A 26,812-nucleotide genomic window follows, 5' to 3' on the forward strand; every position below is an offset into this window, starting at 1 on the left:
TCTCTTACATGGGTGGTGGGGCCCAAGCACTTTCCCAGGCCACAGCAGAGAGCTGGATCGGAAGTAGAGCAGCCGGGACTCGAACCGGCGCCCATATGGGATGCCCGCACTGCAGACAGAGGCTTTACCTGCTGTGCCACAGCGCTGGCCCCTTGCTTGTTTATTTGAGCAGGAGAGAGAGAGAGAGAGAGAGAGAGAGAGATCCTATCTGCTGATCACTGCCCAGATGCCTTCAATGGCTGGGTCTGGGCCAGGGGTCAAAGCTGGGGAAACCGGAATGTCATCCAGGTCTCCCACATGGGCGACAGGAACCCAGCCACTTGCACTAGCTGGAAGTTTAAGTCAGGAGCTGGAGCCAGGAATAAAATGCAGGGACTCGGGTATGGGATGTGGGCGACGCGACGGCTTAGCGTCTGCCCCTGGACCCTCCCGGTGCGTTTCAACCTTCCCCAGACCCAGCATCTACACAATGTGCAGTGTGAGCTAAAAATTCCCCTCAACCCCAGGGCCACCCAGGACGAAGTGGGAACGGGCTTCTAGAATGATGTAAATTAGTAACAGTAGTAGGATACGGATACGCTACAGAGTACGGACTATGGAATAGCACAGGTGGCAGCATAACACTGCTTCCTAGCGTGAACTACTATGCACAGTGAAGCTTCCACAGTCTCAAGGCGTCTCCTCCGTGGACAGTGTTTCCTCGTGGGTAGTGTGAAGGGCTCGCCACACTCACTGAACCCCCTTGGCCGACTGACAGTTCCTCTATGGCTGCAGGCCACGGCCCGATCTCTCACCCGCGGACACTAGGGCCTGCGACAGGTCAGATGCATTTTCTTCAGCACTGGTACAAATCTCGGGCAGACACAGCCCTGGGAGCCCATCACGGACGAAGAGAAACCTCGCGACCGGTGCACCAGGCTGCGGGCAGCCCAGGTCCAGGGCAAGTCCAGTGCGCACCGCACGCACGGGTGCCCTGTGGACGTGTAGACCCCGTGCGTGGGCAGCACGGATCTACTACTAACAGGACATATCCCTCCCCTCCGTATCCACAGTGTGACACTCCCACCCCCGGCTTAAAAAAATCTCCTTCCTCGCGGGTGTAAACACCCACCAAGTGTCGCTCTCCACGGAGGGCCGTGGGAAGTCAGTCCTCTATCTCGGACCCGAGAGGGCGGTCGGCAAACTGCGCCGTCCCGAAAGTCAAAGTCTTGGAGAAGGTGACTTGGCCCCAGGGTCCCCCAGCCCCAGGCCGCACGCGCTGCGGCGCGCGCCACCCCACTAGTGCGCGTCCTCTCCCCTCCCGGTGGCAACAGAGCTTTCCGCGGGGCCGCGCCAGACTTTTCGAGACCCTTGATTGGTCGTGGACCAGGCCGCCGACAGCCAATCAAGCGGGGGAAAGGTGACATCACTGGTTCTCCTCCCCTCCCCCCACCGCAAACTTCCCTACTCTGCTACCGGCAGCAACAACCACGTGGGGGAGGGGTAAGAGAGTAGAACCGGTGAGGTCATTGCGCCGCCCCAGCCACTGCTGATTGGCTGCGGGGTTCGAGGGTGGCGGTTGGTTGCTCCTCGCACCTCCCCCTCGTGCCGCTACCGCCGCCGCCGAGAGGAGCCACTGGCGACGCCAGAGCCAGGAATCCGGGTGAGTTGGGGCCCTGGGTCTAAGATGCTCTTGGTGTCCAGTAACACTCAGTAGGAACTGCCCTTTCCGACTTTTTCTCCTCGCCTGGGCTCTTTGGTGCTCCAGGCACTCTGTCACATGGGAGTTGTAGTCTGCCTAGTATTGTCGACTATGGGCCAGAGACGTGAGAAGACTACGATTCCCAGCAGGAATTGCGACCAGCCGGTCAACAAACGCTCGGGCCACGCCTTCTGAGCCTGCTCATTGGAGGGATCTTTGCTTATCCCCGCCTTCCTTTATTTCATTGGCTACTGTCCCTCTCAGGGGCCGGGTTCCGGCCTATGGAGCATGACGACTGGGTACTGTATTCGTCGTTTACCACTAAGACAGTCTGCAATTGGTCTACGCTGATGTCCATCACTTGTTGTGGGGCAGGGCCCTAGGCAGATCAGGCGGTCGTAGGCTCAGGTTGGTGTCGGTCCGGAGGGAGGCTGGTCTTGGATTTTGGCCCCTCCCCTTAGCGCTGCCCGTTGGGCGCGATTGGTTGCTGTGAACGTCGCTCGTCGCCGAGAGGCGGAGTCAGTCAGGTTGCGAAAATCTATTGGCCTAGGCTGGCGCCGGTCAGCGGGGTTGTGGCCGCTGATTGGCTGGTTACTCCAGCTGTTGCAGGTCCATTCACCATTTTGTGTGTTGGAGTAAAAAAAAAAGGGAGAATCGAGAGGGAGAGCCGGAGGGGGGGCGGGGAGGGACCGGACCGGACCGAGCCGGGGCCAGGGCCCCCGGCCCCGAAACCCCGCTGAGCCCGAGGTGAGGGGCGGGGCCAGGGCTGACACAGCAGGGGGTTGAGGGGGGCTGGGGGCCGAGGGGGGACAGGTGGCAGGGACTGGGAGGAGGGACAGGGGGAAAGGGGTGAGCGGAATGGTGGGAAGGGGAGAAGGAGTGGAGGAAGTGGAGGGGGGAGGGTGATGGCAAAGGTGACTGGGGGACGGGGTGGTGGGCAGAGGACAGGTAACAGGAGTGGAGGGGTGACAGGACTAGATAAGGGTGACAGGGAGAGGGAGGGGACAGAGTTGGAGGGGGTGACAAGGAGAGGTGATGGGGGGAGAAGGTGACAGGTCCAGAGATGGCTGACAGGAGAGTGACTGAGAGTACTAGGAGACAGAGATAAATGGGGGTGGCAAGCAGAGGTGAGAGAGGAGGGGGCCTAGGGTCTGTGAGGAGAGAGGTGGAGGTAGAGGTGGTGACAGGATGAGAGACAGAGTGGCAGAGAGGCTGGTTCCAGTAGGGCTGGTGGGAGCAGAGGGCACAAGACCCCAGAGGGCCAGGGCCTGGGCTGGCCTGGGCTTGAAGAGGGACTGCTGAGATCCTGAGGGAGGTGAGGGCCCACGGGGCCTTGGGGCTGGGGGCGTCCTCCAGAGAGAGGTGGGCAGAGAGTAGGCCCCAGGGGAAGCAAAGAGGCTTGGCTTCTGAGGTGAGTTGGCTGGACCAGGCAGCAGGGTGCAGGGGTGCCCTGCAGTGTGGCTGTAGGCCCTGGGTGGGGTATGCAAAGGTTTGTGTTTGGGTAGGACTGGGGCCAGATCTCAGTCCCCCGGATGGTGACCCGGCAGCTCGGGGAGGCACTGATGGCTGCCCAACTCCCAGGGCACTCGGGGGGCAGCGTGGGGCCCTCCAGGCTCTGTCTGTGAGGGCCACGGGACTGGCCCAGAGAAGGGGCAGGCCTGGGACTGCAGGGTCCACGAGAACAGCAGGACCTGAGTGGAGGGCCTGAAGTTAGGGTCCCCGGAGAGCCCCAAGACAGAGTCGGGGTGCCTCTGGTCGTGTTGGATCCTGGTCCTAGCCCCCCGCCCCTCCTGGGGGCCCCGTCTTTGCCTCCCAGGTTCTCTTAGTCACTTCACAGTGAAGTTTTTTCCCCTTTTCTCAGGGCAACTTGAAAGGGGGCGGGCAGTAATGACTGTTCAGGAAGTGGGTGAGGTTGGCTGGCTGGGCTTGTCCTGCTTCCTTTGACCTTATCCCACTTATCCCCACCTGGAGTTGGAGGGCTTATGTGGGGGCCTGAGGGGGCTGGGACACTCAGCCACCCTGCCAGAGACAGCCCAGCCAGGGCGGGATACATGCAGGCCAGGAACGGGAGGCGGGGGAGAAGGGGGGGCTGGGCTTGCTGCTGTCGGGCTGGGTGCTGTGGGGGAGGGGCGGGCTCCCATCCAGGGGGACCGAGGAGCCCTGGGGTGCAGCTCTGTGTCCCGCTGTGTGATGACGTGTGTGCCAGTGTGTGTGTGTTTGTGCGCGTGCGTGCACTCATGCATGCCCCGTGGCAGTGCTGGGTGTGAGCTCTTGCACCAGACGTGCCCCTGCCTGCTCTCTGCCAGGATCTGGGGACAGGGTTGTACCTGGCAGGCCCGGGGTGCAGGGCAGAGTGGGCAGCCGTCTCTGAGGACTCTGAGCCTGGCCTCCCTTTACCACAGTGCCTGGCCGTGTCAGGCTGCCCAGAGGGCTGGAGGAGAGAGGCTCACGTCCCAGTTCCCTCCCTTACCGCATGTGTGTGCCCTCTGGGCGGTGACAGTGCGAGGGAGCCCGCACACTGAAGTGGCTGGGAGTGCAGGCTCTGGAGCCACACTGCCTGCGTTCAGACCCTGGCCCTGCCATTTCCTGACTGCCTGCTACTGGACAAGTCCCCCAGTCTCTCTGTGCCTTGGTTTCCCAAAGCGTTAAAATGGAGCTGATAGCAGCAGCACCCGCCCCCCAGGGCTGTGGTCGGGATGAAATGAGTTCATGAAGGCAGGCTGAGCACCGGTCCCGGGACAGAGGGGGCGCTCTGTAGGTGTGACCTGTTAGTGCTCCCCGTGCAGGCTTGCTGTGTGCTCTGCAGAGAGCAGGCGTGTGTGAGTGTCCCCAGGGAGCCTGGGTGTCTGTGCCAGTCCGTGCCTAGGCGTCAAGGGCGGCCAAGGGGGACGGCTTGGGCATCGTACGGTTGAGGTGGTGGACTCCGCAGAGGGGAAGTCCTGGGGGACACTGGGTTGCTCCGGATGATCCCTGTCTGGCCTTCCCCCTGCAGGTGGACAAAAGATGAAGCCAATGAAGAAGGCGTGCGCAGGCCTTGCAGGTCCCGGCAGCGGCAGCAAGTCCCCACCAGCCACCAGGGCCAAGGCTCTGAGGCGGCGCGGGGCTGGGGAGGGTGACAAGCCAGAAGAGGAAGACGACGAGGCGCAGCAGCAGCAGCAGCAGCAGCCGCCGCCGCCGGGGCCAGGAGAGGCTGAGGAGGGTGAAGAGGAGGAGGCCGAGCGGGGCCCTGGGGCTGAGGGACCGGCCCCAGAGCTGCACCCTGGGGACCCGGCCCCAGGTCCACCTGAGGACCCCAAAGGGGACGGGGAGGCCGGCCGCTGGGAGCCCTCACTCAGCCGTAAGACGGCTACGTTCAAGTCTCGCGCGCCCAAGAAGAAGTACGTGGAGGAGCATGGGGCTGGCAGCAGTGGGGGCGCCGGGGCCCCTGAAGAGCGGGTGCGGACCCCCGAGGAGGCCGGCGGCCTGGCTGTGCCCCCGCGGCCGCCCACCTCTGCCCGCTCCTCCTCTACTGACACAGCCAGCGAGCACTCTGCGGACCTGGAGGACGAGCCAGCTGAGGCTTGTGGTCCAGGCCCCTGGCCCCCCAGTGGCACCAACGGCGGCTATGACCTGCGGCAGCTGCGGTCCCAGCGGGTGCTGGCCCGGCGGAGCGATGGCCTCTTCCTGCCGGCTGTTGTGCGCCAGGTGCGCCGAAGCCAGGACCTGGGCGTGCAGTTCCCTGGCGACCGGGCCCTGACTTTCTACGAGGGTGTGCCAGGCGGGGGTGTGGATGTGGTTCTGGATGCCACGCCGCCACCGGGTGCGCTGGCAGTGGGCACTGCCGTCTGTACTTGCGTGGAGCCCGGCGTGGCTGCCTACCGTGAGGGTGTGGTGGTGGAGGTGGCCTCCAAGCCAGCGGCCTACAAGGTCCTCCTCAGCCCTGGCCCCAGCTCCCAGCCGGGCCCACCGGGCGCCCTAGCACAGCCCCCCCAGCCGCTGCCCCGGGAGCCCGAGGAGGCTGTGTGGGTGGCCCGCTCCAGCCTGCGCCTGTTGCGCCCACCCTGGGAGCCTGAGGCTCTGCTGAGGAAGCCCCACTCCGGCCCCGAGGACGAGCAGGCCGAGCCGGGGGCCCCCCTGCCTCCCTGCCCTGCTGGGCTGGACCCCAAGCAGCCCGAGGATGCTGAAGTCTCTAAGATCAGCTTTGGCAGCAGCCTGGGGGCTCCCTGTGAGGAAGGTGAGGAGAAGCACCCGCCGGCCCTGGGCACCCCGGCCCTGCACCCACTGCCCCCGCCCCAGCTCCTGTCACCGCCACCCAAGTCTCCAGCCTTCGCGGGCCCCGGGCGCCCTGGCGAGCAGCCCTCACCTTGCCAGGAGGGGAGCCAGGGCGGCAGCCGGAGCAGCAGCGTGGCCTCCCTGGAGAAGGGGGCCGCGCCGGCCGCCCGGGCCCGCACACCGCTGACAGCCGCCCAGCAGAAGTACAAGAAGGGCGACGTGGTCTGTACCCCCAACGGGATCCGGAAGAAGTTCAACGGCAAGCAGTGGCGGCGGCTGTGCTCACGAGACGGCTGCATGAAGGAGTCCCAGCGGCGGGGCTACTGCTCGCGCCACCTGTCCATGCGAACCAAGGAGATGGAGGGCCTGGCGGACAGCGGGCCAGGCGGGGCCGGGCGGCCGGCTGGCGTGGCAGCCCGTGAAGGCAGCACCGAGTTCGACTGGGGTGACGAGACATCTCGGGACAGCGAGGCCAGCAGCGTGGCAGCCCGCGGGGACTCACGTCCACGCCTGGTGGCCCCCGCTGACTTGTCGCGCTTTGAGTTCGACGAGTGCGAGGCGGCCGTGATGCTGGTGTCTTTGGGCAGCTCGCGCTCCGGCACCCCCTCCTTCTCGCCCGTCTCTACGCAGTCACCCTTCTCGCCGGCCCCGTCACCCTCGCCCTCGCCCCTCTTCGGCTTCCGCCCGGCCAACTTCAGCCCCATCAATGCCTCACCAGTCATCCAGCGCACCGCCGTCCGCAGTCGCCACCTGAGTGCCAGCACCCCGAAGGCAGGCGTGCTGACGCCACCAGACCTGGGCCCTCACCCGCCACCACCTGCCCCCCGAGAGCGGCACTCCTCTGGCATCCTACCCACCTTCCAGACCAACCTGACCTTTACCGTGCCCATCAGCCCCGGGCGGCGGAAGACAGAGCTGCTGCCTCACCCAGGGGCGTTGGGGGCCCCTGGCACAGGGGGTGGAGGCGCCGCCCCCGATTTCCCCAAGAGTGACAGTCTAGACTCTGGTGTGGACTCGGTGTCTCACACCCCTACACCTTCCACCCCGGCTGGCTTCCGAGCTGTGTCGCCTGCTGTGCCCTTCTCTCGCTCCCGCCAGCCCTCGCCGTTGCTGCTGTTGCCCCCACCTGCCGGCCTGACCTCGGATCCGGGGCCCTCCGTGCGCAGGGTGCCTGCTGTGCAGCGGGACTCACCTGTCATTGTCCGCAACCCCGATGTGCCGCTGCCCTCCAAATTCCCAGGGGAGGTGGGCGCTGCCGGTGAGGCACGGGCCGGGGGACCTGGGCGGGGCTGCCGCGAGACCCCAGTGCCCCCCGGGGTGGCCAGTGGGAAGCCTGGCCTGCCCCCACCTCTGCCGGCCCCCGTGCCCATCACCGTGCCTCCAGCCGCGCCGACTGCCGTGGCCCAGCCGATGCCCACCTTTGGCCTGGCCTCTTCACCCTTCCAGCCCGTGGCCTTCCACCCCTCACCTGCCGCCCTGTTGCCCGTCCTGGTGCCCAGCAGTTATACCGGCCATCCTGCCCCCAAGAAGGAAGTCATCATGGGCCGGCCTGGAACAGGTAAGAGGCGCAGGTGGGTGGGCAGGGCAGGGGCTCACTTTGAACAGAGCCACTTGCAAATCGGGCTCTTGGGGCGAGGCCCTCAGGAGCAGCTCAGGGGAGGCTGGCCTCCCCCCTGCACAGGTGTCGCAGTGGGAATTTGCAGGTCAGGCATGGGACTGGACTGCCCGGGCTCGATGCGCCATTCCCAGAGGCTTCACGCTGGGGAGCCACCAGTCAGCAGACCTTTGTTGAGTGTAGACCGGGTCAGGCCCCGCGGAGAACGACCGTCATGGTGACGGCTGCCATGGCTTACGGTGCCAGGTTGGGGCATTGCAGTGACAAGCCCTGGATGGCTGTCTCGCCCAGATTTTCACGCCCACCCCATAATACAGGATTGACCACACAGACCCTGTCCCAAATCCTTTCCAAATGTCAGTATTAGCTCATTTTGTCTTAATGACCCTAATGGATTATGCCCGTCCGTAGGAAACTGAGGCCAGGTTAGTTACTTGCCCAGGGTCACGTGACTAATGCTAAATCCCAGAGCCAGCCTTCAAACTCGGGCAGGTTGGCCTGTGACCACGTAGCTGAATGCTGGATTATAGATGGGAGCCTGCGGCCCTGGCAGGTCCTTTGCTGGGAGGTGGCAGGACTGGGACCACGGCAACCAGTGAACATCACAGGTGCTGGCAGTGCCGTGGAGGGGAGCTGGCCACGTCCTGGGCTCTCCTCGGTGTGAATCCAGCCTGGCTGCCCTCAGGACAGGGCGTGTAAGCCGAGAGTTGCAGGAGATGAGGTGGAACCTGCAGCCACAGGCGGAGGAGCCTCCTGGGAGGAGGCGGAGGGGAGTGGCCTCTCTGAGGGGTGCTGGCAAGCGGGGGCCACTGCAGGCTGGTGGTGCTGTCACCTTCCTGCTGTCCGCGGACCCAGGGCCGTGCTAGAGGGTGCTGAGGACACCGCCTCCCCTCCGGGGTCATGGAGCAGGCAGACCTGTCCCTAGACAGTGAGACCAGAGTGCTCGGAGGTGGGATGAGGGAGCCGGGAGGCCAGGAGAGTCCAGGGAAGGTGCCACTTGAGCCTGAGGTCAGGAGGGCTTTTGGACGAAGGGGCCGGGACCCATGGACTAGAACATGAAGGGTGTGAGGGCGGGAACCTGGCAAGGCAGGCAGGACCTCCAGGCCCAGAGAAGTTTGTGCAGAGGCCTTGAGGCAAAAGTCGATATCTGCAGGACAGGGAGTCTGCGCAGTTAGGGGTCCTAGAAGGTAGGCGAGTGCCGGGGTTTGTGGCTGGGGATTGGTGAGCAAGGGTCAGGCCGGAGAGCACCCTTAGCAGACTTGTGAGCTTGATCCTGAGAGCACAGGGTGCTGGGGAAAGCTCAGTGCAGATCCAACCACGTCTGCACCACGGAGGGTGGGCTGGGGTCCCAGAGACCACCAGCAAGGGGAGCAAGGGGCTGGGGCAGGGACCAGCTCAGGAGTGAGGCCAGGCCTGTCCTCATGGCTCCAGCCAGGCCCAGCTCCCATGGCACGGCACAAGGTCCCAAGGGGGCTCCGCGTGCTGCTCCTGCTCATAGACTGGGGTTGTGAGCTGTGTGCCTGCCTTCGACGTTCTGTACCTTGTTATCATGGTTGCTAGGAGGTCACACTCAGTGGGGATTTTTGTCCTTAGATGAAGGACCTGAGGCGGAGTGTCTCAACCCACCCCCTTCACCTGTGTCCACCGTGTGCGTTGTGGGATTCTCACACCCAGCGGTCAGAGACGCCTCTCACCGCGCACTGGCTGTGCGTCTGCCTGGCGCTCTGTCCGTGGGTTCTGCCACCATTCACTCACTGAATCCTCACAGCGCCCAGAGGAGGAAACTGTCGCTGGAGAGGAGAGGTAGAGGGACAGGGACTTGCCTGAGGTCAGCCAGCTAGGATGAGAGAGAGAGAGAGCATGCGCTGGGATTTGAACCCAGGCTATCTGGCTCCAGGTCCCAGGCTCTTAAGCACTGTCGGTGATGGTGATGATAACAGTCACAGTAACCCGTCTTTGTTGCTGCACCATGTGTGCAGCTCTGGGCTTGGGGCTATTTGATCAAATCCACCTGATACATAAAGCAAAGATTACCAGTCCTGTTGTCTAGGGGTAGAACTGAGGTTCAGGGAGGGGAGGCCCTTTGCTGGAGGCCACCCAGTCGTCAGGACTTGTCGAGTGCCTGTCCTGGCGGCTCTGAGCAGCCTTCCTGACAACACCCACGCTGATGCAGCCAGGCTGCCCCCAGGGTCAGGCGGCCTTTTCATTCTTCTCCCAGACGCCTCCCTAAACCCTTAGGAGGGAGGCAGCTCGGGGCCAGCTCCCCCTGAGGTCCAGATGAGGCAGATTGTGTCCAGGCCTAGTGAGGCCACGGTCCCTGTGCATTCTGCCCGCCAGTGCCAGGGCCTGACCCTCCATCAGAGGGCAGCAGGTGTGAGGGGGCGGCCCAGGGCAGGCTGCCGGCTCCTGCCCCCCGCCAGGCATTTGCTTCCGCTGGGGGACGTGCTGGGGCAGGCTGCCGGCATTCTCCACATTCTGTGCATGGCATGGCCAGCCAGCTGCCATTGCCACCTCCCTCTGACTCTTCCCGCCTGCTCCTCAGGAGAGGAACCCGCCCCAGGGCCTGTAGCCTTGGCCCAGGAGACCAGATGGCTCAGCCTCATTCCTGGCATGGCCTGCTTCCCAGTTCACAGCCGGACAGGCATCGCCCCCTTTCCTGGGCCTCTGTCTCTTTCTTGGGTTCCTGTGTCTTTCTCTGTTTCTGATCTGTCTTCTGTCTGTGTGACCGTCCTCCTCGGAGTCCGGCTGCCTGGACATTAGCCCTCATCTGAGCTTTCAGCCCAGCGTCTCCCTGCTTTGGCTTCCTCGCCTGGGCTCCAGCGTCTCTGGACCAACTGTGGCATCCTCCCCGGTCTCCCCCTCCCACTTTTCATAGTCTTGCTGCCCAATCCCAGCCTGTGGACAACAGGTGCTCCGAGCCTTTCCGGCAGTGGGCAGTTGCTAGGCACTGGGTCCCCTGCTCCTTTCCTGGGGGAGTTATCCAGCCCACTCTTGCTCCTTGACAAATTCTAGGTGCCCACTGTTGTCCCTCAAACTGGCTAATAAGTGTCAGGATCCATCTCGTAGGCCCACCCACCATCCAAGCACCTGTTCCCAAGTTAGGCAGGAAGGCGGGGGCTGTAGGAAGCAAGTCAGGAGATCCGGCTGCAGGGGGGCGGCAGGAAAGCAGCTCCTGTGCCCACCCACCTGCTGCAGGGCATGGCCCCATCACCCTCTCCACCCCACCCCACCCTGGCCTTTTAGCCTTTGGTGCCAGCTCCATTCAATGGAGTCTTTGATGTAGGCGCCCCCAGCAGGTAGGTCTCAGACACAAGGCAGCACCCACCAACCATGCCTGGCCAGGTGAGGGAAATGAGGCCTAGAGAAGGGCCAAGGGGGTTGAGCCTGGGACTGCTGACTCCCAGATCCAGGTTCTGCCTACTATAATTTCTTCTGGCCCCAAACCACGAACCCGTCTCCACCACGAGAAGCCAGCTCCCTCGTCCCTCTGCCTCAGCAGCCCTGGGGACGTGGACTGGAAGACAGATGTGGATGCAGGCAGCTCAAGGATGCACGGCAGGAATACTGGGAGGATGGGAGGAGTGAGGTTCAGATAGGCTTCTCGTTGGGGGTGGCATCTGAGCTGAAGTATGAGGAGTGAGTCTATCCCAGCAATGGAGGGCGAGGGCAGGCCAGGCCAAGGCCCTTGCCTGAGCAAAGTCCAGGAAGGGTGAAAGTGCATGAACTCGAGTGGCTAGTGGGGACTGGAGCTGCCGTAAGAGCCCAGGCCCGGCCAAAGGGTGCCATGGAGGACAGACTGAGAAGCAGGGGCAGGAAAGAGGTTGCCATCTGGGTGTCAGAAATCTCTGGAGAACTGTCCGGGAGGTGACGGAGGCCTAGGCTCGGAGAAAGATGGGAGCTGTAGGGCTTGTGAGTCCTGGTGATTGGTGGTAGACTCGCAGCCCTCGGCACCGCACGCTGCTGGGGCGAGGCTGCCTCCTGGCGGCGGCCGACGGCAGGGCAGCAGGCGCGCGCATGCGCAGCGGGGGAGCGGCGGGGTGGTGGTGGTGCGCGTCCCGGAGCCCCCGGCGCCCGGGCATTAATGGCTCCATTAGTGGCCGGGAGGGAGGCGCATTAGCGGCGGCGACGGCGTCTGGCTCCCATTACCACCGGCGGCAGCGGCTGCACCGCAGGCGGCTGGACCCCAGCCCGCCGCGCCGCCTCCTCCGCCCGCACCCCGTCCCCAGACCCCGCCAGGGCCCAGGCAGGGAACCCCTGTCCCCCGACTTCGGTTAGAGGACAGGAAAGCTGAGTGGACTTGGGTTCAGATCCCAACCTGCCACCTCCCGACTGCAAGATGCTGCCCCCACTCTGGGCTTATTTCTTCCCCGAAGTAGACGGGTAAACAGGGTGCACCTGGGGCTTTAGGGATCCGGACGGCACCCCGGCGAGGGCCGCGCCCAGCCTGCGCCGGCACCTGGAGGTGTGGGTTCCCGCGCACCCCTGGGGGTCGGCCCCCAGTGCCGGGCTCCGTCCTTCCCATTGGCGGTCATCGCTCCCGCCGCCCGCCGATTGGCCGAGGCCCACTCCCCCGCCCTGCGCCGTTAACCCCTGCGCAGCCGCGTCCTGGGCCGGGTGGGGGGGCCCCGCAGACAGCTCGGGTGCCAGCTGGCCCGTGCCCCGCCGCGGCCCGCGTGGGTGTCAGGCCGGCCGGGCGCCCGCCCGCCCTCCCAGCACAAAGCGGCTTTGTGGGGCCTGCCGGGGCCTGGCCGGGAGCCAGGCGGCGAGTGGAAAATCTCGTGAGCGCGGGGAAGGGAGGGGAACGCTGGGCGGCGCCCCCTCCTCCGCCCGGGCCGGGCCGTGGCGCCTCCCACAACCCGCGCCGACCAGCCTTGCCAGCCCCGGCGCCTGTGCACCCCCTCCCACCCAAACCCCCATCCCACACTCCATCCGCATCCCACCCTTCTCCCAATCCCCGGGGACCCTCCCCCACACCACTCTCCTGCCTCTCTTTCCCTCCTGGTCCTCCTGCCTCCCCCAGCCCCACTCACACTGACTCACTCGGGCGCTATTTTTAGTCCCCATCCCTGCTTAGCCGCGCCAGCCCAATCCTGGGCGCGTTCCCCAGGCAACCCTGGCCGTCGCCGACGCCGCCTGGGGTGGGTGGGTGGGTGGGTGTGTATGTGGAGAGCGGGTGAGGGGAGCTGGGGACACCGGGGTGGTGAGCCGAGGCGGGGACCCAGGCCTGAAGAGCAGGGCGGGGGAGCGGCGCCTCGGGGCTCAATAAATGGGGCCCACGAGTGACGGTCCCTCCGTCAGCCAGCCTGCCTGGCTGCCCGCCCCGGGCCTCTGGGCAGGCCTCGGCCTGTGCTGCCTGGGGTGGCTGTTGGTGTCTCCGTCTGGGCTACCTGTCCCCAGGCCCCGAGTGGGAGGGGCAGTGTAATGGGAGCTGTGTAGGGCCAAGCATTTTTGCGGATTTCGGTCGGGGTTGGTGCAGGGGTTACCTGCCCTGAGTGAGTGTTGGTGTGCTGCCTCACAGCTGGGGCTGGGGCCCTGGCTTGGGGAACTGCTACAGCCTTTTCCAGCTAGGGAGGCCCCAGTTAGGGCTGGGGATGGCTGGAGAGGGGGAGCTGTCTGGGTATGGGACCTGCTCCCGCCCTTCCACTCCTAATCCACCCCCACCCAGGGTTCCTCCACCCTGAACAATGGAAGCTAAGTATAGGGCTGGCCCAGTGCCCAGGGCAGGGGGGCCTTTCCCGCCCGGATCCCCGCCCCTCCCTGCCAGGCTGGGCCCCCATTTGGTTGCCCCGAAAGGGGCCCCTTCCCACCCCTCCTCCCTGGGCACTGTGTCTTCTACCAGATGTGCAACCCTCCCAGATGTGTGGGGCCCTTCTTCCCTCCTGTGCCATGCCCGGCTCCTTTTCACCCAGCAGAAGGGGGGGAGCTGAGGGTGGGGCTCTGCTGAGCTCTGCCCCTGGGCTGCAATGCAGTGGGGAAAGGGTTAACTTGCCAGTAGGTGACTCACTCACCGGTGAGGAGAGGAGGGGGCAGTGGTGGGGAGATAGCGGCCACATTGATTTCTGCCTCACGTTGCAGTCCCTGGGGCAGTGAGGTAATGGAGGGTCTGAGTCTGGGGCTGCAAGGGAGGAGGGGGCAGTCACCTAATAGTCCCTCTAGCCCCTCCAGGCTTACAGCCAAGTGTCTGGCCCTGCAGCCTCTGGAGGTCAGGGGGCCACAGACTTTTCCTTCCCCTCTGAGCCCCGGATGGCTGGGTTTTGCCCCCTCTCTGCGCCTCCCACTCTGTCAGAGATGGATGGGCTGGGGAAAGGGTCTGTCTGCTCCTGTGTAGGAGCCCCGTCCCAAGCACGGGCGCTGTTGTGGACCCAGGCCTCTACCCTTAGTGGGTTGGCCCCTGTGCCCCTCTTGGATGGTCCAAGGCCTCAGCCTCTTTGCCTGGTGGGCCCGAAACCCTTGCCCGAGGCTCCTTGTGTGCCGTCTTCACTTTTCTGTCCTCACCCCTCTCTCTGTATCATTGTCTGACCAAGTTCCTGGACCTGTTTGGGATGCCCTGCCTGTGTCCAGCACGAAGTCAAGATCAGAGCAGGTTCCATTGCTGGAGTGCTTGGGTGTCCCAGCCTGGGTGCAGGATCTGGCAGTTTGTTCAGTCTCTCACCTGAACACTGGGCGGGGTCAAGCTCCCTAGGTGGGCGGGAGGATTCAGTCTCAGGCAGTGGCCATTTCCCTTCTTCCTCCTGGACCTTACTGTGGGGAGGGGTTGATGAGGGCTGGTGGTGCTCTGTGGGCCCCTGCCTGGCAGATGAGTGGACGTCAGGGCACTGGCTGAAAAGCTGCGGATGGCCGTGGGGCTCTGTATACCCGGCTGGCTTTGGTGCTGAGGCAGGCAGTGGGCGCCCAGAGCGTGGGGTCAGTGATGGTGTCTGGGAGTGTGTGACGATGAGGAGGGGTCTTGTGGAGTGCTAGGCAGGCTGAGTGTGAGTGTGGTTGTGTGGGTGGGATGTGGGGCATGTGCAAGGGACCAGCGGTGGCTGTGCTGAGCTCTGCCTGTTCCATCCCTGGTCTGTGTGGGCCGGTGGGGGTGTGCTGCGGAGGGGTGTCAGCGAGGCCTGTGTGGCAGGGCATGTATCAGGCGGTGGGTGAGGTGTGTGAGGCGTGGCACGTGTGACAGCGTGGGTGCAGGACTGAGGGCACTTGTGCCCTTGGGGTGTGTGAGAGATAATGGGTGTGGCATGAAAGTATGTCTGTGAGGAGTGTGTGTGCTTGTGAGACAGAGTTGTAAGGGCTCGGGGACGGCTGCCCAAACGCGCGCAGTTTGTCGGTCCGGGCTGGACGCGCACTGGCGGCCGTGCAGGCGGCGGGTCGAGCCGCGCGTGAGAGTGTGCCTCGCCCGGGCTGGACACGCAGCACCACACATAACCTCGGGGCCTCCGCAGCGCAGCTCCCCGAACCGCCCCCCTGGCTCGGTGCCTTTACTGCAGTGCGCCCTCCCTGCCACCGTCCCACCGCGGTCCCGCCCCCAGCCGGCTCGGGGCCAACCGGAGCCCGCCCCGCCCTGTCCTTATTTGCATATGACTGACGTTCCCCCGGGGCGGCCAATGGCGGCGGGCGCGGCGGGGCCTGACCCGCGCGCGGCAGCACCGACCAATGGGCTCACGCGCGGGGGGCCGGGCTTGCGCGGAAGGCCGCGGGGGAAGCGGGGAAGGGGCGGGGGGAGGCGCGGCGGGGGGAGGGGAGCGCGTAGTAGTGGCGGGGCGGGGAGGCGGCGGTGCTTCGGCGCGGGGCTCGCTCGGAGCGCACGGACGCACGCACGCTGGTCCGTCTGCCCGCCTGGGGCCGGAGGTCGACCCGGCGCTGAGCCGCGGGCTCGGGACCCGGAAAGGCGGGGCGGCGGCGCCGGCAGCCGGGGCGCGCGGGGCCAGAGCCGTTACCCGCCGGAGCTGCGAGGGAGGGAGAGAGAGGGAGCGAGCGAGCCAGCGAGCGGGGAAGGGAGGGGGCCGCCCCCGCGCACGCGCGCCGCGCCCCGCCCCGCCTGCCCCGCCCGCCGGGCTCCGCGAGGGAGGAGGGAGAGGGAGGGGGCGGCGCCGATGGCCCCCGCGCCGCGCGCCCCGTGACGGCCCCCGCGCGCGCTGGGGGGCGGGGCGGGGCCGGCGCGCGCTGACCTCCCCCGCCCCCCGGGCGGCGGGAGGCAGGCGGCGCTGTGCGCAGGCGCGCTCGGCGGAGACCCCCGCGTGGGGCAGCCGGAGGGGGGCGGCGGGGGGGGCATGCGGCGACGGTCTCCCGCTCCCCCCGGGCCCGAGCGGCGACGGCCGAGGAGCCGGCTGCGGGCGGAGCGGCGTCGGCCGCTGAGGAGGTGCGAGCCCCTGACGGGCCCCCCCGCGCCGGACCATGTACTCGGCCCACAGGCCCCTGATGCCCGCGTCCGGCGCGGCCTCCCGTGGCCTCGGCATGTTCGGTCAGTAGCGCCCGGGCCCTGGGACGGCAGGGGTCAAGGTGTCGGGGAGCTGAGTGCGGAGTGACGGTGATGGGGCTGTAGTGTGAGGACGGTGGAGGCAGAGTAAGGGGTGAAAGTTAGGGAGCTCGGCCAAGCCGAGTGGTTAGTGTCGGCAGGTGGGAGTGTATCGGAGCGCTGGAGTGAGGAGTGGGGAGGACCTGGGACAGGTGTGGTGTTGGAGTGATGGAACGGAACAGGTCCGTTGGAATTGGAAGCAAGGGGTGCGGCGTAACTGGCTTTGGACTGTGGGTTGGAGTAGGAGCAACATGAGACCTGCTGGTCCTAGGTTTGGAGTCCAGTCGGGGAGGGGGCTTTGATCGACCTGTGGGGCCTGGGACTGGACGCTTGCTGGGAGCAGAGTGGTGGTCTGGTGTGTTTTGCAGAGAACCTGGAGGGGGCAGGACCATAGGACTGCCCCCCATTGTCTACAGGGCCCCTTCTCCACTTCCCAGAAAATGAGGCCCGTTCACAGATGAGAACGGTCTGTGTGAAGGGAGGGACAGATCCCTGGGGGGCTGTTTTGGGGTTGGAGGGCCCTGAGGCCTCTGGGCCCCCCAGTGCCCTCCGGTTAGGGGTTAGGGGACAGGATTGTGTGGTCTGGAGCGTCCCTCCAGTGCTGTCTCCCTGGTCTCTGTCCCTGGTTTCCTTGAGGTCCTCTCTTTCCTTTGTCAGCCCCTGATAGAATCCGGCCTTGAGCCGGTGCCTTACGGGCTCCTCCGGTCCAGGCTGCTGGAGGCACAGGGTGTGGGGGGGTCACGTCAGGTCAGGTGGATCTGAGTCGGGGGAGGCCTGGCGCGATGGAGACCAGGGCTAGGGCGTGTCCCTCCTCCTTTCTTCGTCTTCCCCGAGCAGGGGCCTCTCTCTCTTTCCCTCCTCTGCTGCTCTGCTGGTTCCACTTCCCCCAGGGAGCCAGGCAGTAAGAGGGGAAGCCCACTCCCAGTCTAGGCTCCGCTCAGAAGTCCAGCCAGGGGGAGTCCCAGCCCAGGGCCTTGCCCTCCTGCCACCCAGCTCCTGGGGCTGAAGTTTGGACCCCTGGGACCAGCCCCCCGGGTGCGGGAAGTGTCTTCCTGTGCATATCCTCAAGGAAACACCTGGCACTTTTGCCGCCGGCAGACTTGTAACCATTCTCTCCTCTGCCCTATTGTCCCTGCCTTTTCTTGCAAGGTTTACCACACCCTCCCCTCTTTCTGGGCAAGGGGGCTGGACCCTGGAGAGTTTAGAGGGAGGGTGGGCTGTGAGGCCTCTTCATGGATGGCAGATTCTCTCTGGAGAGAAGCGGGGCGAGCTGCTGGCGACACCTGTGCTGGCGCAGGAAGGGCAGGTCTGGTGCCCCAGGGTCTCTGGTAGGGAGAGGAAGGCAGGGAGAAACACCTCCCCGTACACCCCAGGCTGTGGGTTATGGACAGAGAACTGGAGGGCAGGAGAGAGAGGACCCTCTGCCTCAGGAGAGGGAAAGGGCGTGTGAGGCCAAGGGGAGGGGTTGCGTCAGGTGGCCGCATGGGTGTGGGGAATGTGGCAAGACGGGTAAAGGGTCCCCAGCCTGGCTGAGGTCTTGGGGCCTTGGGAGTGTGGGATGGCAGCCGAGCGTGACCCGATTTGTAGCAGGAGCCAGTCCTTCCTCTGGCCTGGTCCCTGGTGGCTGGCCTGGTGGAGGTTGTGGGGGAGGGAGGAGTGGGGCATGAGTACTGTTCCCCTTCCTTGCTTTCTCCTCTCCTCTCCCCCCTCCCCCCTCTCCCCACTCCCCACTCCCCTCTCCTCTGTCTCTTTCAGAAATCTAGGAAGTCTTTCTGGGAGTAGTTTTTTTGAATGTCTCAGGGTCAAGCCTGGGAGGCTCTGGGATTTGGGAAGGGGTGTGAAGAATGGGTGTAGCCACCTGTTCCCACGGTGGGAATGAGCTGTAGCTGGGGGTCAGGGCCAAGTGCTGCTTCCGTACAGCTCACCTGGCTCCCTCCTGCAGTGTGGACGAATGTGGAGCCCCGCTCTGTGGCCGTGTTCCCTTGGCACTCCTTAGTACCCTTCCTGGCACCCAGCCAGCCTGACCCCTCTGTGCAGCCGAGTGAAGCCCAGCAACCTGCCAGCCATCCAGTAGCCTCCAACCAGAGCAAAGGTGTGAGGAGGGGATCGAGACGAGGGATGGGATGGGGGGGTCTCTGTGGCCCAGGAGCCCTCTGATCTACCTCTCTGCCCCCAGAACCTGCTGAGTCGGCAGCTGTTGCTCATGAGCAGCCACCGGGTGGGACAGGAAATGCTGACCCTGGGCGGCCCCCTGGAGCCACATGCCCTGAGAGCCCAGGGCCTGGACCCCCGCATACTTTGGGGGTGGTGGAACCTGGCAAGGGTCCTCCTCCTACCACTGAGGAGGAGGCCTCTGGCCCGCCTGGAGAGCCCCGGCTGGACAGCGAGACAGAAAGTGACCATGATGACGCGTGAGTGCCCCAGAGCCTGGGACTGGAGGGTGGAGTGGCCAGAGACAGGGCCCTCACTGTCCCTGCGTCCCCTCCTGTGCAGGTTCCTCTCCATCATGTCTCCTGAGATGCAGTTGCCTCTGCCCCCTGGAAAGCGTCGGACCCAGTCACTCAGCGCCCTGCCCAAGGAGCGGGACTCGTCCTCCGAGAAGGACGGACGCAGCCCCAACAAGGTGCCTGGCCTCCACCTGCCCCCTGCTCACCCTGCGGCCTGTCAAACCCGTCCCCCTGCTCTTGACTGCCCTGCTCTGGGCTCTGTTTACCACAGCGAGAGAAGGACCATATCCGACGGCCCATGAATGCCTTCATGATCTTCAGCAAGCGGCACCGGGCCCTGGTCCACCAGCGCCACCCTAACCAGGACAACCGGACCGTCAGCAAGATCCTGGGCGAGTGGTGGTACGCTCTGGGGCCCAAGGAGAAGCAGAAGTATCATGATCTGGCCTTCCAGGTAACGCCGCCTCCTCTTGGCTCCTCTCGACTCCCCCTCGTGGGTTGGGTGAGTGAAGGGTCGCCCTGCCCTCTCCTGCCAGGTGAAGGAAGCCCACTTCAAGGCCCACCCAGATTGGAAGTGGTGCAACAAGGACCGAAAGAAGTCCAGCTCGGAGGCCAAGCCCACGAGTCTGGGGCTGGCAGGAGGGCACAAGGAGACGCGGGAGCGGAGCATGTCGGAGACGGGCACTGCCGCTGCCCCTGGGGGTCAGTCAGCCCCTTGGCTCTCCCACCCTGCCACCTCCCTCCCTGAGAGCTGCCAGTGACACCCTTGCTTGCTCGCCCCCCGCCCCAGAAGCTGCTCTCTGCTCTGTTGCTTTTATCTGAGGACACTTAGCGATGAGGGGGCTGGCAGTGGTTTCACGTGGAGGAGCCAGGGAGGGCCGACAGCAGTCTCCGTGTCCACCGCCATGTACTCGAGCATTTGCCGCGTACCAGGCACCGTGGGGGACCTGGTGTCTAGTGCTCAAAAACACCCTATTTCCATTTGAGGACGTGCGCTCATGTGCTTAAAGTCACAGACTCAGTGAGTTGCCCCTTCAGAAGTTACGCGCTCCGGCGTGGCTGGCTCCCAGGCCGCCGGCGTGGCTGGCATCGCTGCCGTGCAGGGCCCCCTCCGCTGCTGCCGTGCTGCTGCTCAAGGCTGTCCGGCGTGCCTGGCAGTGTTCTGGGTGCTTCTCTGGAATGACCCTGCAGTTCTGTGACTGGGGATGTCGCTGCCTCTGTCACATGAGGGCACTGTGGGTCCTGCAGGCCTGTGCTGCTCAGCTGGCCAGTCCCCGGGTGCCCCTCTCTGAGCCCGCCTGCTCTCAGAGGGGCTGCCTCTCTGTGGCCCCGCAGGGCGGGTACAGCAGGCGGGAGATGCTGCTCTGGTGGGTGTTTTTTGTTTTGTTTTGTTTTTTTCCTTCCAGCAGGTGGCTCAGGAATTCCACCGGTCCTCTGTGTCTGTGTGTGGGTGGTTTGGCCAGTCCAGGTGCTGGTGTGAGGCTTCTTGACTGTGACCGCCACCCCCTCTACTTTCCAGTGTCCTCTGAGCTCCTGTCCGTCGCAGCCCAGACGCTCCTGAGCGCGGACACCAAGGCTGCAGGCAACAGCTCGTGTGGGCCAGAACGGCTGCATGCTGGCGGGGGACCTGGCTCGGCCCGGCCCCGAGCATTCTCCCACAGTGGGGTGCATGGCCTGGATGGTGGGGAAGTAGACAGCCAGGCACTGCAGGAACTGACTCAGGTCTGGGGGGCAGGCCACTAGGGGGTGGGCAGAGAGGGGTGCCCAAGGCAGCAGCCCCAACTGAACCCTCCCTGCCCACCTGTCTGCAGATGGTGTCAGGTCCTGCATCATACTCTGGCCCGAAGCCTTCCACTCAGTATGGAGCTCCAGGCCCCTTTGCAGCCCCTGGGGAAGGAGGTGCGTTGGCGGCCAGTGGACGCCCTCCACTGCTACCCACCCGCGCTTCTCGTTCCCAGCGCGCAGCCAGTGAGGACATGACCAGTGACGAGGAACGCATGGTCATTTGCGAGGAGGAAGGGGATGATGATGTCATTGGTGAGTGGTGCAGGGACCAGCAGGCCAAGGTTCAGAGGGTGGCAGAAGAGGGTGGGCTCTCATTCCTGCTACTGTGCGTGTGTGTGTGTGTGTGTGTGTGAGAGAGAGAGAGAGTGAGTGAGTGAGTGTTACAGACTCAGGCCTTGTTGAATAAACCTAGCCCTTCTCTTGGAAGCCCCCAGCTTGGTGGGAATCCCAGAGGACCAGGGGGCATGGCTAGACCATCAGGCACAGGGTGAGGTGCTCTTAGCCATGTGCTGCTGGGCTCCTGCACTGGGCAGACAGAGCCCTCGGGCCGAGGAGTGGTCCTCCTAGATGGCACACTTCCTGTCTGCTCAGGGCAGGACCCAGGCTCCAGATTTGCCCACACTGTCCCCTCTGCTCTCAGCTGACGATGGCTTTGGCACCACTGACATTGATCTCAAGTGCAAGGAGCGGGTGACTGACAGTGAGAGTGGAGACAGCTCTGGGGAAGACCCAGAGGGCAACAAGGTGAGGGCATGGAACATGGCTCTGTCCCATCCTACTCACTATCGGGTACACTTGGCAGAGGGGGAGGCCGAGGTCTGGAGGGCACAGGGTCCCTGCTCCGTGGGGAATTAGTCACGGGCAGGGTGAATTGAGGCCTCAGCTGGCGGGAGTGCAGGCTTAGGCTGGCCTGGGTGACCGCACGGTGCCGGTGCTCTCCTGATGTGGATATGGCTTTCCCTTTTCCTTCCATCCAGGGCTTTGGTCGGAAGGTGTTCTCACCTGTGATCCGTTCCTCCTTTACCCACTGCCGTCCCACACTGGACTCTGAGCCCCCTGGGCCCCCGGATCCACCTGCAGCCTTCGGCAAAGGCTACTGTCCCACCCCGTCCTCCTCTTGCTCCTCTTCGGCTGCCTCCTCAACCTCAGCGGCTGCCTCCTTCCCACTGGGCTCAGGAACCTTCAAGGCACAGGAATCTGGTCCGGGCAGCACAGCAGGCCCACTCCGGCCTCCACCCCCTGGGGCTGGGGGCCCAACAACTCCTTCCAAGGCCACCCGGTTCCTCCCGACGGATCCTGCCACTTTTCGACGGAAGAGACCTGAAAGTGTGGGGGGCCTGGAGCCACCAGGTCCCTCAGTCATTGCAGCACCTCCCAGTGGGGGAGGGGGCATCCTACAGACACTGGTCCTACCCCCAAACAAGGAAGAGCGGGAGGGCAGTGGAGCCCGCGTGCCCTCAGCCCCAACCCCATCACTGGGTTATGGGGCCCCAGCAGCCCCTCTGTCCCGCCCTGCTGCCACCATGGTCACCAATGTGGTGCGGCCGGTCAGTAGCACGCCTGTGCCCATCGCCTCTAAGCCCTTCCCCGCTGCTGGCAGGGCCGAGGCATCTCCAAATGACACAGCAGGTGCCAGAACTGAAATGGGCACAGGGTCCCGGGTGCCTGGGGGCTCCCCGCTAGGTGTCAGCCTAGTGTATTCAGACAAAAAGTCAACAGCAGCCACCTCACCAGCCCCACACTTGGTGGCTGGACCCCTACTGGGCACTGTGGGGAAGGCACCTGCTACTGTCACCAACCTGCTGGTGGGTACTCCAGGCTATGGGGCCCCGGCACCCCCAGCTGTCCAGTTCATTGCCCAGGGGGCCCCTGGCAGTGGGACCACTTCGGGCTCAGGAGCAGGTGCTGGGAGTGGCCCTAATGGGCCAGTTCCCCTGGGCATCCTGCAACCAGGTGCCCTGGGCAAGGCTGGAGGTATCACCCAGGTGCAGTACATCCTGCCCACGCTGCCCCAGCAGCTTCAAGTGGCACCTGCCCCAGCACCAGCCCCTGGGACCAAGGCAGCGGCTCCCAGCGGCCCTGCGCCCACCACCAGCATCCGTTTCACCCTCCCGCCGGGCACCTCCACCAACGGCAAGGTCCTGGCCGCCACTGCACCCACTCCTGGCATCCCTATCCTGCAGTCTGTACCCTCCGCCCCACCCCCCAAAGGTGAGGCCTGGGCTGGGCAGCGCAAGGAGAGGGGCCACAGGCCTGTTGGGCGCGCTTGTAACTTTTCCTTTCTTGCCTCTTAACTTCCAGCCCAGTCAGTTTCTCCCGTGCAGGCCCCGCCCCCAGGTGGCTCAGCCCAGCTGCTACCTGGGAAGGTACTAGTGCCCCTGGCCGCCCCTAGCGTGTCAGTGCGGGGCGGAGGGGCTGGCCAGCCACTGCCCCTGGTGAGCCCGCCCTTTTCAGTCCCTGTGCAGAACGGCGCCCAGACGCCCAGCAAGGTAAGGGCATCCTAGCCTTTGCTTCCTCCTGCTGGTTGTTGGTCCCTGTGTCTTCCCTTCCTTCAGTCTCTGGTCTGTCTAGGGACTCTCTCTCGCCATCATCTTTGATGTCTCTGTGAGTCCTCTCTCCCTTGAGTTCTTGGTATCTCCCCCTTGCTCTCTGTCCCAGCCTCTGCCACTGTCCTCTTTCTCATCCCATTCTGATTCCCAGTTCTTTGTTCCTTGCCTTTGGTTTGGAACTCCTGCCCCCACCCATCTCAGTCCTCTCTGGGCCCAGCTTACCCCAGCCCATGGCTGCTCTTGCCCGCAGATCATCCAGCTAACCCCAGTGTCTGTGAGCACACCCAGCGGCCTGGGGCCGCCCCTGAGCCCAGCCACGCTTCCCGGGCCCACCTCACAGCCCCAGAAGGTTCTGCTGCCCTCTTCCACAAGGTAAGCAAAGTTGAGCCCTCCCCTGGAGGCCGTGGCAGGGGTGAGGTGAGGCGAGGTCTGCCCACCTCATTCCACCCCCTTTTCTCTTCCTGTGGCAGAATCACCTACGTGCAGTCAGCGGGTGGGCACGCGCTGCCCCTGGGCACCAGCCCCGCATCCAGTCAGGCTGGAACAGTCACCTCGTACGGGCCCACGAGCTCCGTAGCTCTAGGCTTCACCTCGCTGGGGCCCAGCGGCCCTGCTTTTGTGCAGCCCCTGCTCTCAGGTGAGGGGCGGCCTGACAGGCAGTGCTGGGGACCCAGGGTTGACTGAGGCAGCCTGGGCCCTGACTTGGTCCCTGACTTACCCTTTCTCCTCAGCAGGCCAAGCCCCACTGCTGGCTCCTGGCCAGGTGGGCGTGTCGCCTGTGCCCAGCCCCCAGCTGCCTCCTGCCTGCACAGCCCCTGGAGGTCCTGTCATAACGGCATTTTACCCTGGCAGCCCTGCACCCTCCTCCTCAGCACCCCTGGCCCAGCCATCCCAGGCCCCCCCAAGCCTGGTCTACACTGTGGCCACCAGCACCACCCCGCCAGCTGCCACCATTCTGCCCAAGGGCCCACCAGCTCCTGCCACTGCCACCCCTGCTCCCACAAGTCCGTTCCCTAGTGCCACAGGTAGGTGTGAGACCCACCACCCAGAGCAGGGTGAGTTGGGGCCCAGGGGATGGGCACCAGTTGGGCCTGGCTCAACAAAGGCTCTTCTTCCCTGTGGCAGGTTCCATGACCTACAGTTTAGTGGCCCCCAAGGCCCAGCGGCCCAGCCCAAAGGCCCCCCAGAAAGTGAAGGCCGCCATCGCCAGCATTCCCGTGGGCTCCTTTGAGGCAGGTGCCTCCGGGCGGCCTGGCCCTGCAACCCGGCAGCCTCTGGAACCTGGCCCAGTCCGTGAGCCAACTGTTCTAGAGTCTGAGCTTGAGGGGCAGCCCACCCCACCGGCCCCTCCACCACCCCCAGAGACCTGGACTCCCACAGCCCGGAGCAGCCCCCCGCCACCCCCACCTGCTGAGGAACGGCCCAGCACCAAGGGCCCTGAGACCGTGGTGAGCACCCGAGGCTCTGCTGTCCCTCAGTCTGCTGTCTGCTTTCGGCTCACTCTTCCCTCAACCGTGTGTGTTGGATGCCTTCCCATCTGGCGTCTGGACCTTCTCCAGGGGTCCGTGTTGGGCTGTCTCAGCTTAGTCTTGTTCCTGGTCTTTGCCCCAGTGAGTCTGAGTCTGGGTCTTCCATCTCCCTGCCCGTCCCCTCCACAGGCCAGCAAATTCCCCAGCTCATCTTCAGACTGGCGCATCCCTGGGCCAGGCCTGGAGAGTCGTGGGGAGCCTCCCACCCCGCCCAGTCCAGCCCCAGCTCCAGCTGCAACCTCTGGGAGCAGCAGTGAGGGAAGCAGCGGGAGGGTGGCCGGGGACACCCCTGAGCGGAAGGAGGCGGCCAGTGCTGGCAAGAAGGTGAAGGTGCGGCCCCCACCCCTGAAGAAGACCTTTGACTCCGTGGACAAGTGAGCAGGGGCTGGGAGCCTGGGCGGAGTGCTCGGGGTCGGGGGAGCGGAAACCCACAGGCAGAGGCAGTGGAGGTGACCCTGCCGACTCTCCAGCAGGGTCCTGTCGGAGGTGGACTTCGAAGAGCGCTTTGCGGAGCTTCCGGAGTTTCGGCCTGAGGAGGTGCTGCCCTCGCCCACCCTGCAGTCCCTGGCCACCTCACCCAGGGCCATCCTGGGCTCTTACCGCAAGAAGAGGAAGAACTCTACGGGTAGGTGACCCTGGGCACCTGCGGTAGGAAGGGGGAACGCAGGGCCGTCTCCACTGAGCCCGCTTCTGTGTGAGCAGACCTGGACTCGGCACCTGAGGACCCCACCTCACCCAAGCGCAAGATGAGAAGACGCTCTAGCTGCAGCTCGGAGCCCAACACCCCCAAGAGTGCCAAGTGCGAGGGGGACATCTTCACCTTCGACCGGACAGGTCAGGGCCTGCAAGAGGGGTGGGGTCCGGAGGCTTACCAGCGTCCTTGATTGCCACAGTGACCTTGAATGAAGTAGAATCCCTTGAGGGCGTGGCTGGACACTCAAGTGGCAGCCAGGGGGCCCAGGCGGGCTGCATTAGCCTTGGCTGTGCTGCTTTGTCCGAGCAGGTACAGAAGCCGAGGATGTGCTCGGGGAGCTGGAGTACGAGAAGGTGCCGTACTCGTCCCTGCGGCGCACCCTGGACCAGCGCCGGGCCCTGGTCATGCAGCTCTTCCAGGACCATGGCTTCTTCCCATCAGGTGAGCGTGTCTTAAGCGTCTTGGGTCACTCAGTGGGATCCAAGCCGTACATCTCATTCTGCCCTCTCTCCCTTTCTGCCCCCAGCCCAGGCCACAGCAGCTTTCCAGGCCCGCTACGCAGACATCTTCCCCTCCAAGGTTTGTCTGCAGCTGAAGATCCGTGAGGTGCGCCAGAAGATCATGCAGGCAGCCACGCCCACGGAGCAGCCTCCAGGGGCGGAGGCCCCTCTCCCTGTACCACCCCCTGCGGGCAGTGCTGCTGCCCCTGCCCCCACTCCCAGCCCAGCTGGGGGCCCTGACCCCACCTCCCCTGGCTCGGACTCTGGCACAGCCCAGGCTGCCCCGCCACTGCCTCCACCCCCAGAGCCGGGCCCTGGACAGCCTGGCTGGGAGGGGGCCTCCCAGACCTCTCCCCCTCCCCCAGGCCCCTCCACAGCTGCCACAGGCAGGTGAGGGGCCCTTGAGAAGATCCCAGGACCCACAGTACCCTCCCCCCCATCAGGACATGGACAGTACATAGGTGGCAGGAATGGGGGGGCAGGATGGTTACCTCCTCCCCAGTAAAGCCATTTGTCCTTTCCAGTTGGGGGTGGAATGAGGCCTGCTCCTCATGTATATACCCCTCCCCCCAGCTCCCACCCTGTGCTGGGGGGCAGCTGAGGGAAAGCAGGGGCACAGTCTCCCTCCGCTGAGCCCCTGTACCGAACCTGGAGTATGACCTTCAGAGCTTTTCACTTGTACTTTATGCAAAATGGCTCGTGAGAGGGCTGCAGGCTGGAGGGTAGTGCGGGCCATCGGCCACAGGGAGGCGCCTGTGGAGTAGGGGGAGTTCATGTACCCCTTTTTTCCCCAGAGGGGCTGGACTCAGGTTAGTTTGGGGGTGGGGGCTCCTGCACTTTGCCACAGGCATGGGGAGGGTTCCCTCCCCACCCCCTCTGCCCTCCCAACTTGGGTTGTACTTTCTAAGAAGGTGATTCCCCCACCCATGCCCCATCCCCAGAACAAAACATGTTGATCATGTGCAATATTTCTTACTGTGCCGAGAAGCCGCAATGACCGAGATTAAAGCTGTTTAACACACTTGTGTGGCTGCCCATTCTAAAGAGGAGGGGTGTTGGTCACACCAGTCTCAGGTGGCTGGTGGGGGGGCAGTGGACTTTCCAAAGTGGAGCCAGCAACAGGTACCAGGCAACCCCTCTGCAGCCAGGGAACCATGATGTGGACTTCGCCCCTTTCTCCACCACCTGACAGGAGTTTGGCGAAGGCCTGAGAGCAGGGGGGTGTCAGCGTTTCACCCTCACTGGCTCCAAAGTCATT

At 64.7% G+C, this 26,812-nt stretch overlaps 1 protein-coding gene across 7 annotated transcripts; it reads left to right on the plus strand.

The window, feature by feature from the left end:
- Nucleotides 1-1,496: 1,496 nt before the first annotated feature.
- CIC (capicua transcriptional repressor) lies at nt 1,497-26,575 on the plus strand. Of its 7 annotated transcripts, none has more exons than XM_051836457.2 (21): nt 1,497-1,642; nt 4,674-7,490; nt 17,993-18,142; nt 18,227-18,461; nt 18,544-18,673; nt 18,769-18,951; nt 19,034-19,199; nt 20,017-20,219; nt 20,309-20,534; nt 20,923-21,026; nt 21,260-22,493; nt 22,584-22,771; nt 23,082-23,203; nt 23,302-23,468; nt 23,563-23,856; nt 23,957-24,279; nt 24,490-24,734; nt 24,831-24,985; nt 25,063-25,194; nt 25,364-25,495; nt 25,581-26,575. In XM_051836457.2, the coding sequence occupies exons 2-21, from the start codon at nt 4,685-4,687 to the stop codon at nt 25,946-25,948; spliced, it is 7,563 nt and encodes a 2,520-aa protein (XP_051692417.2). In that variant the 5' UTR covers nt 1,497-1,642; nt 4,674-4,684; the 3' UTR covers nt 25,949-26,575. The 7 variants fall into 7 exon arrangements, with proteins under 7 accessions (XP_051692417.2, XP_051692416.2, XP_051692418.2 ...); XM_051836456.2 differs by lacking the exon at nt 1,497-1,642 and adding an exon at nt 2,293-2,428; XM_051836458.2 differs by lacking the exon at nt 1,497-1,642 and adding an exon at nt 2,293-2,428 and having other exon boundaries at nt 24,834-24,985.
- The last annotated feature ends 237 nt before the right edge of the window (nt 26,576-26,812 follow it).

The sequence above is a fragment of the Oryctolagus cuniculus genome, chromosome 18 (assembly GCF_964237555.1).
Source record: "Oryctolagus cuniculus chromosome 18, mOryCun1.1, whole genome shotgun sequence".
In the NCBI taxonomy this organism is placed as follows: domain Eukaryota; kingdom Metazoa; phylum Chordata; class Mammalia; order Lagomorpha; family Leporidae; genus Oryctolagus; species Oryctolagus cuniculus.

Excerpts from the sequence above, each read along its gene's own strand:
- CIC (XM_051836457.2), top strand. The coding sequence starts at position 4,685 with ATGAAGCCAATGAAGAAGGCGTGCGCAGGCCTTGCAGGTCCCGGCAGC. Across the intron at positions 7,491-17,992 it reads CATGGGCCGGCCTGGAACAG|TGTGGACGAATGTGGAGCCC; the intron begins GTAAGAGGCGCA and ends TCCCTCCTGCAG. Across the intron at positions 18,674-18,768 it reads ACGGACGCAGCCCCAACAAG|CGAGAGAAGGACCATATCCG; the intron begins GTGCCTGGCCTC and ends TGTTTACCACAG.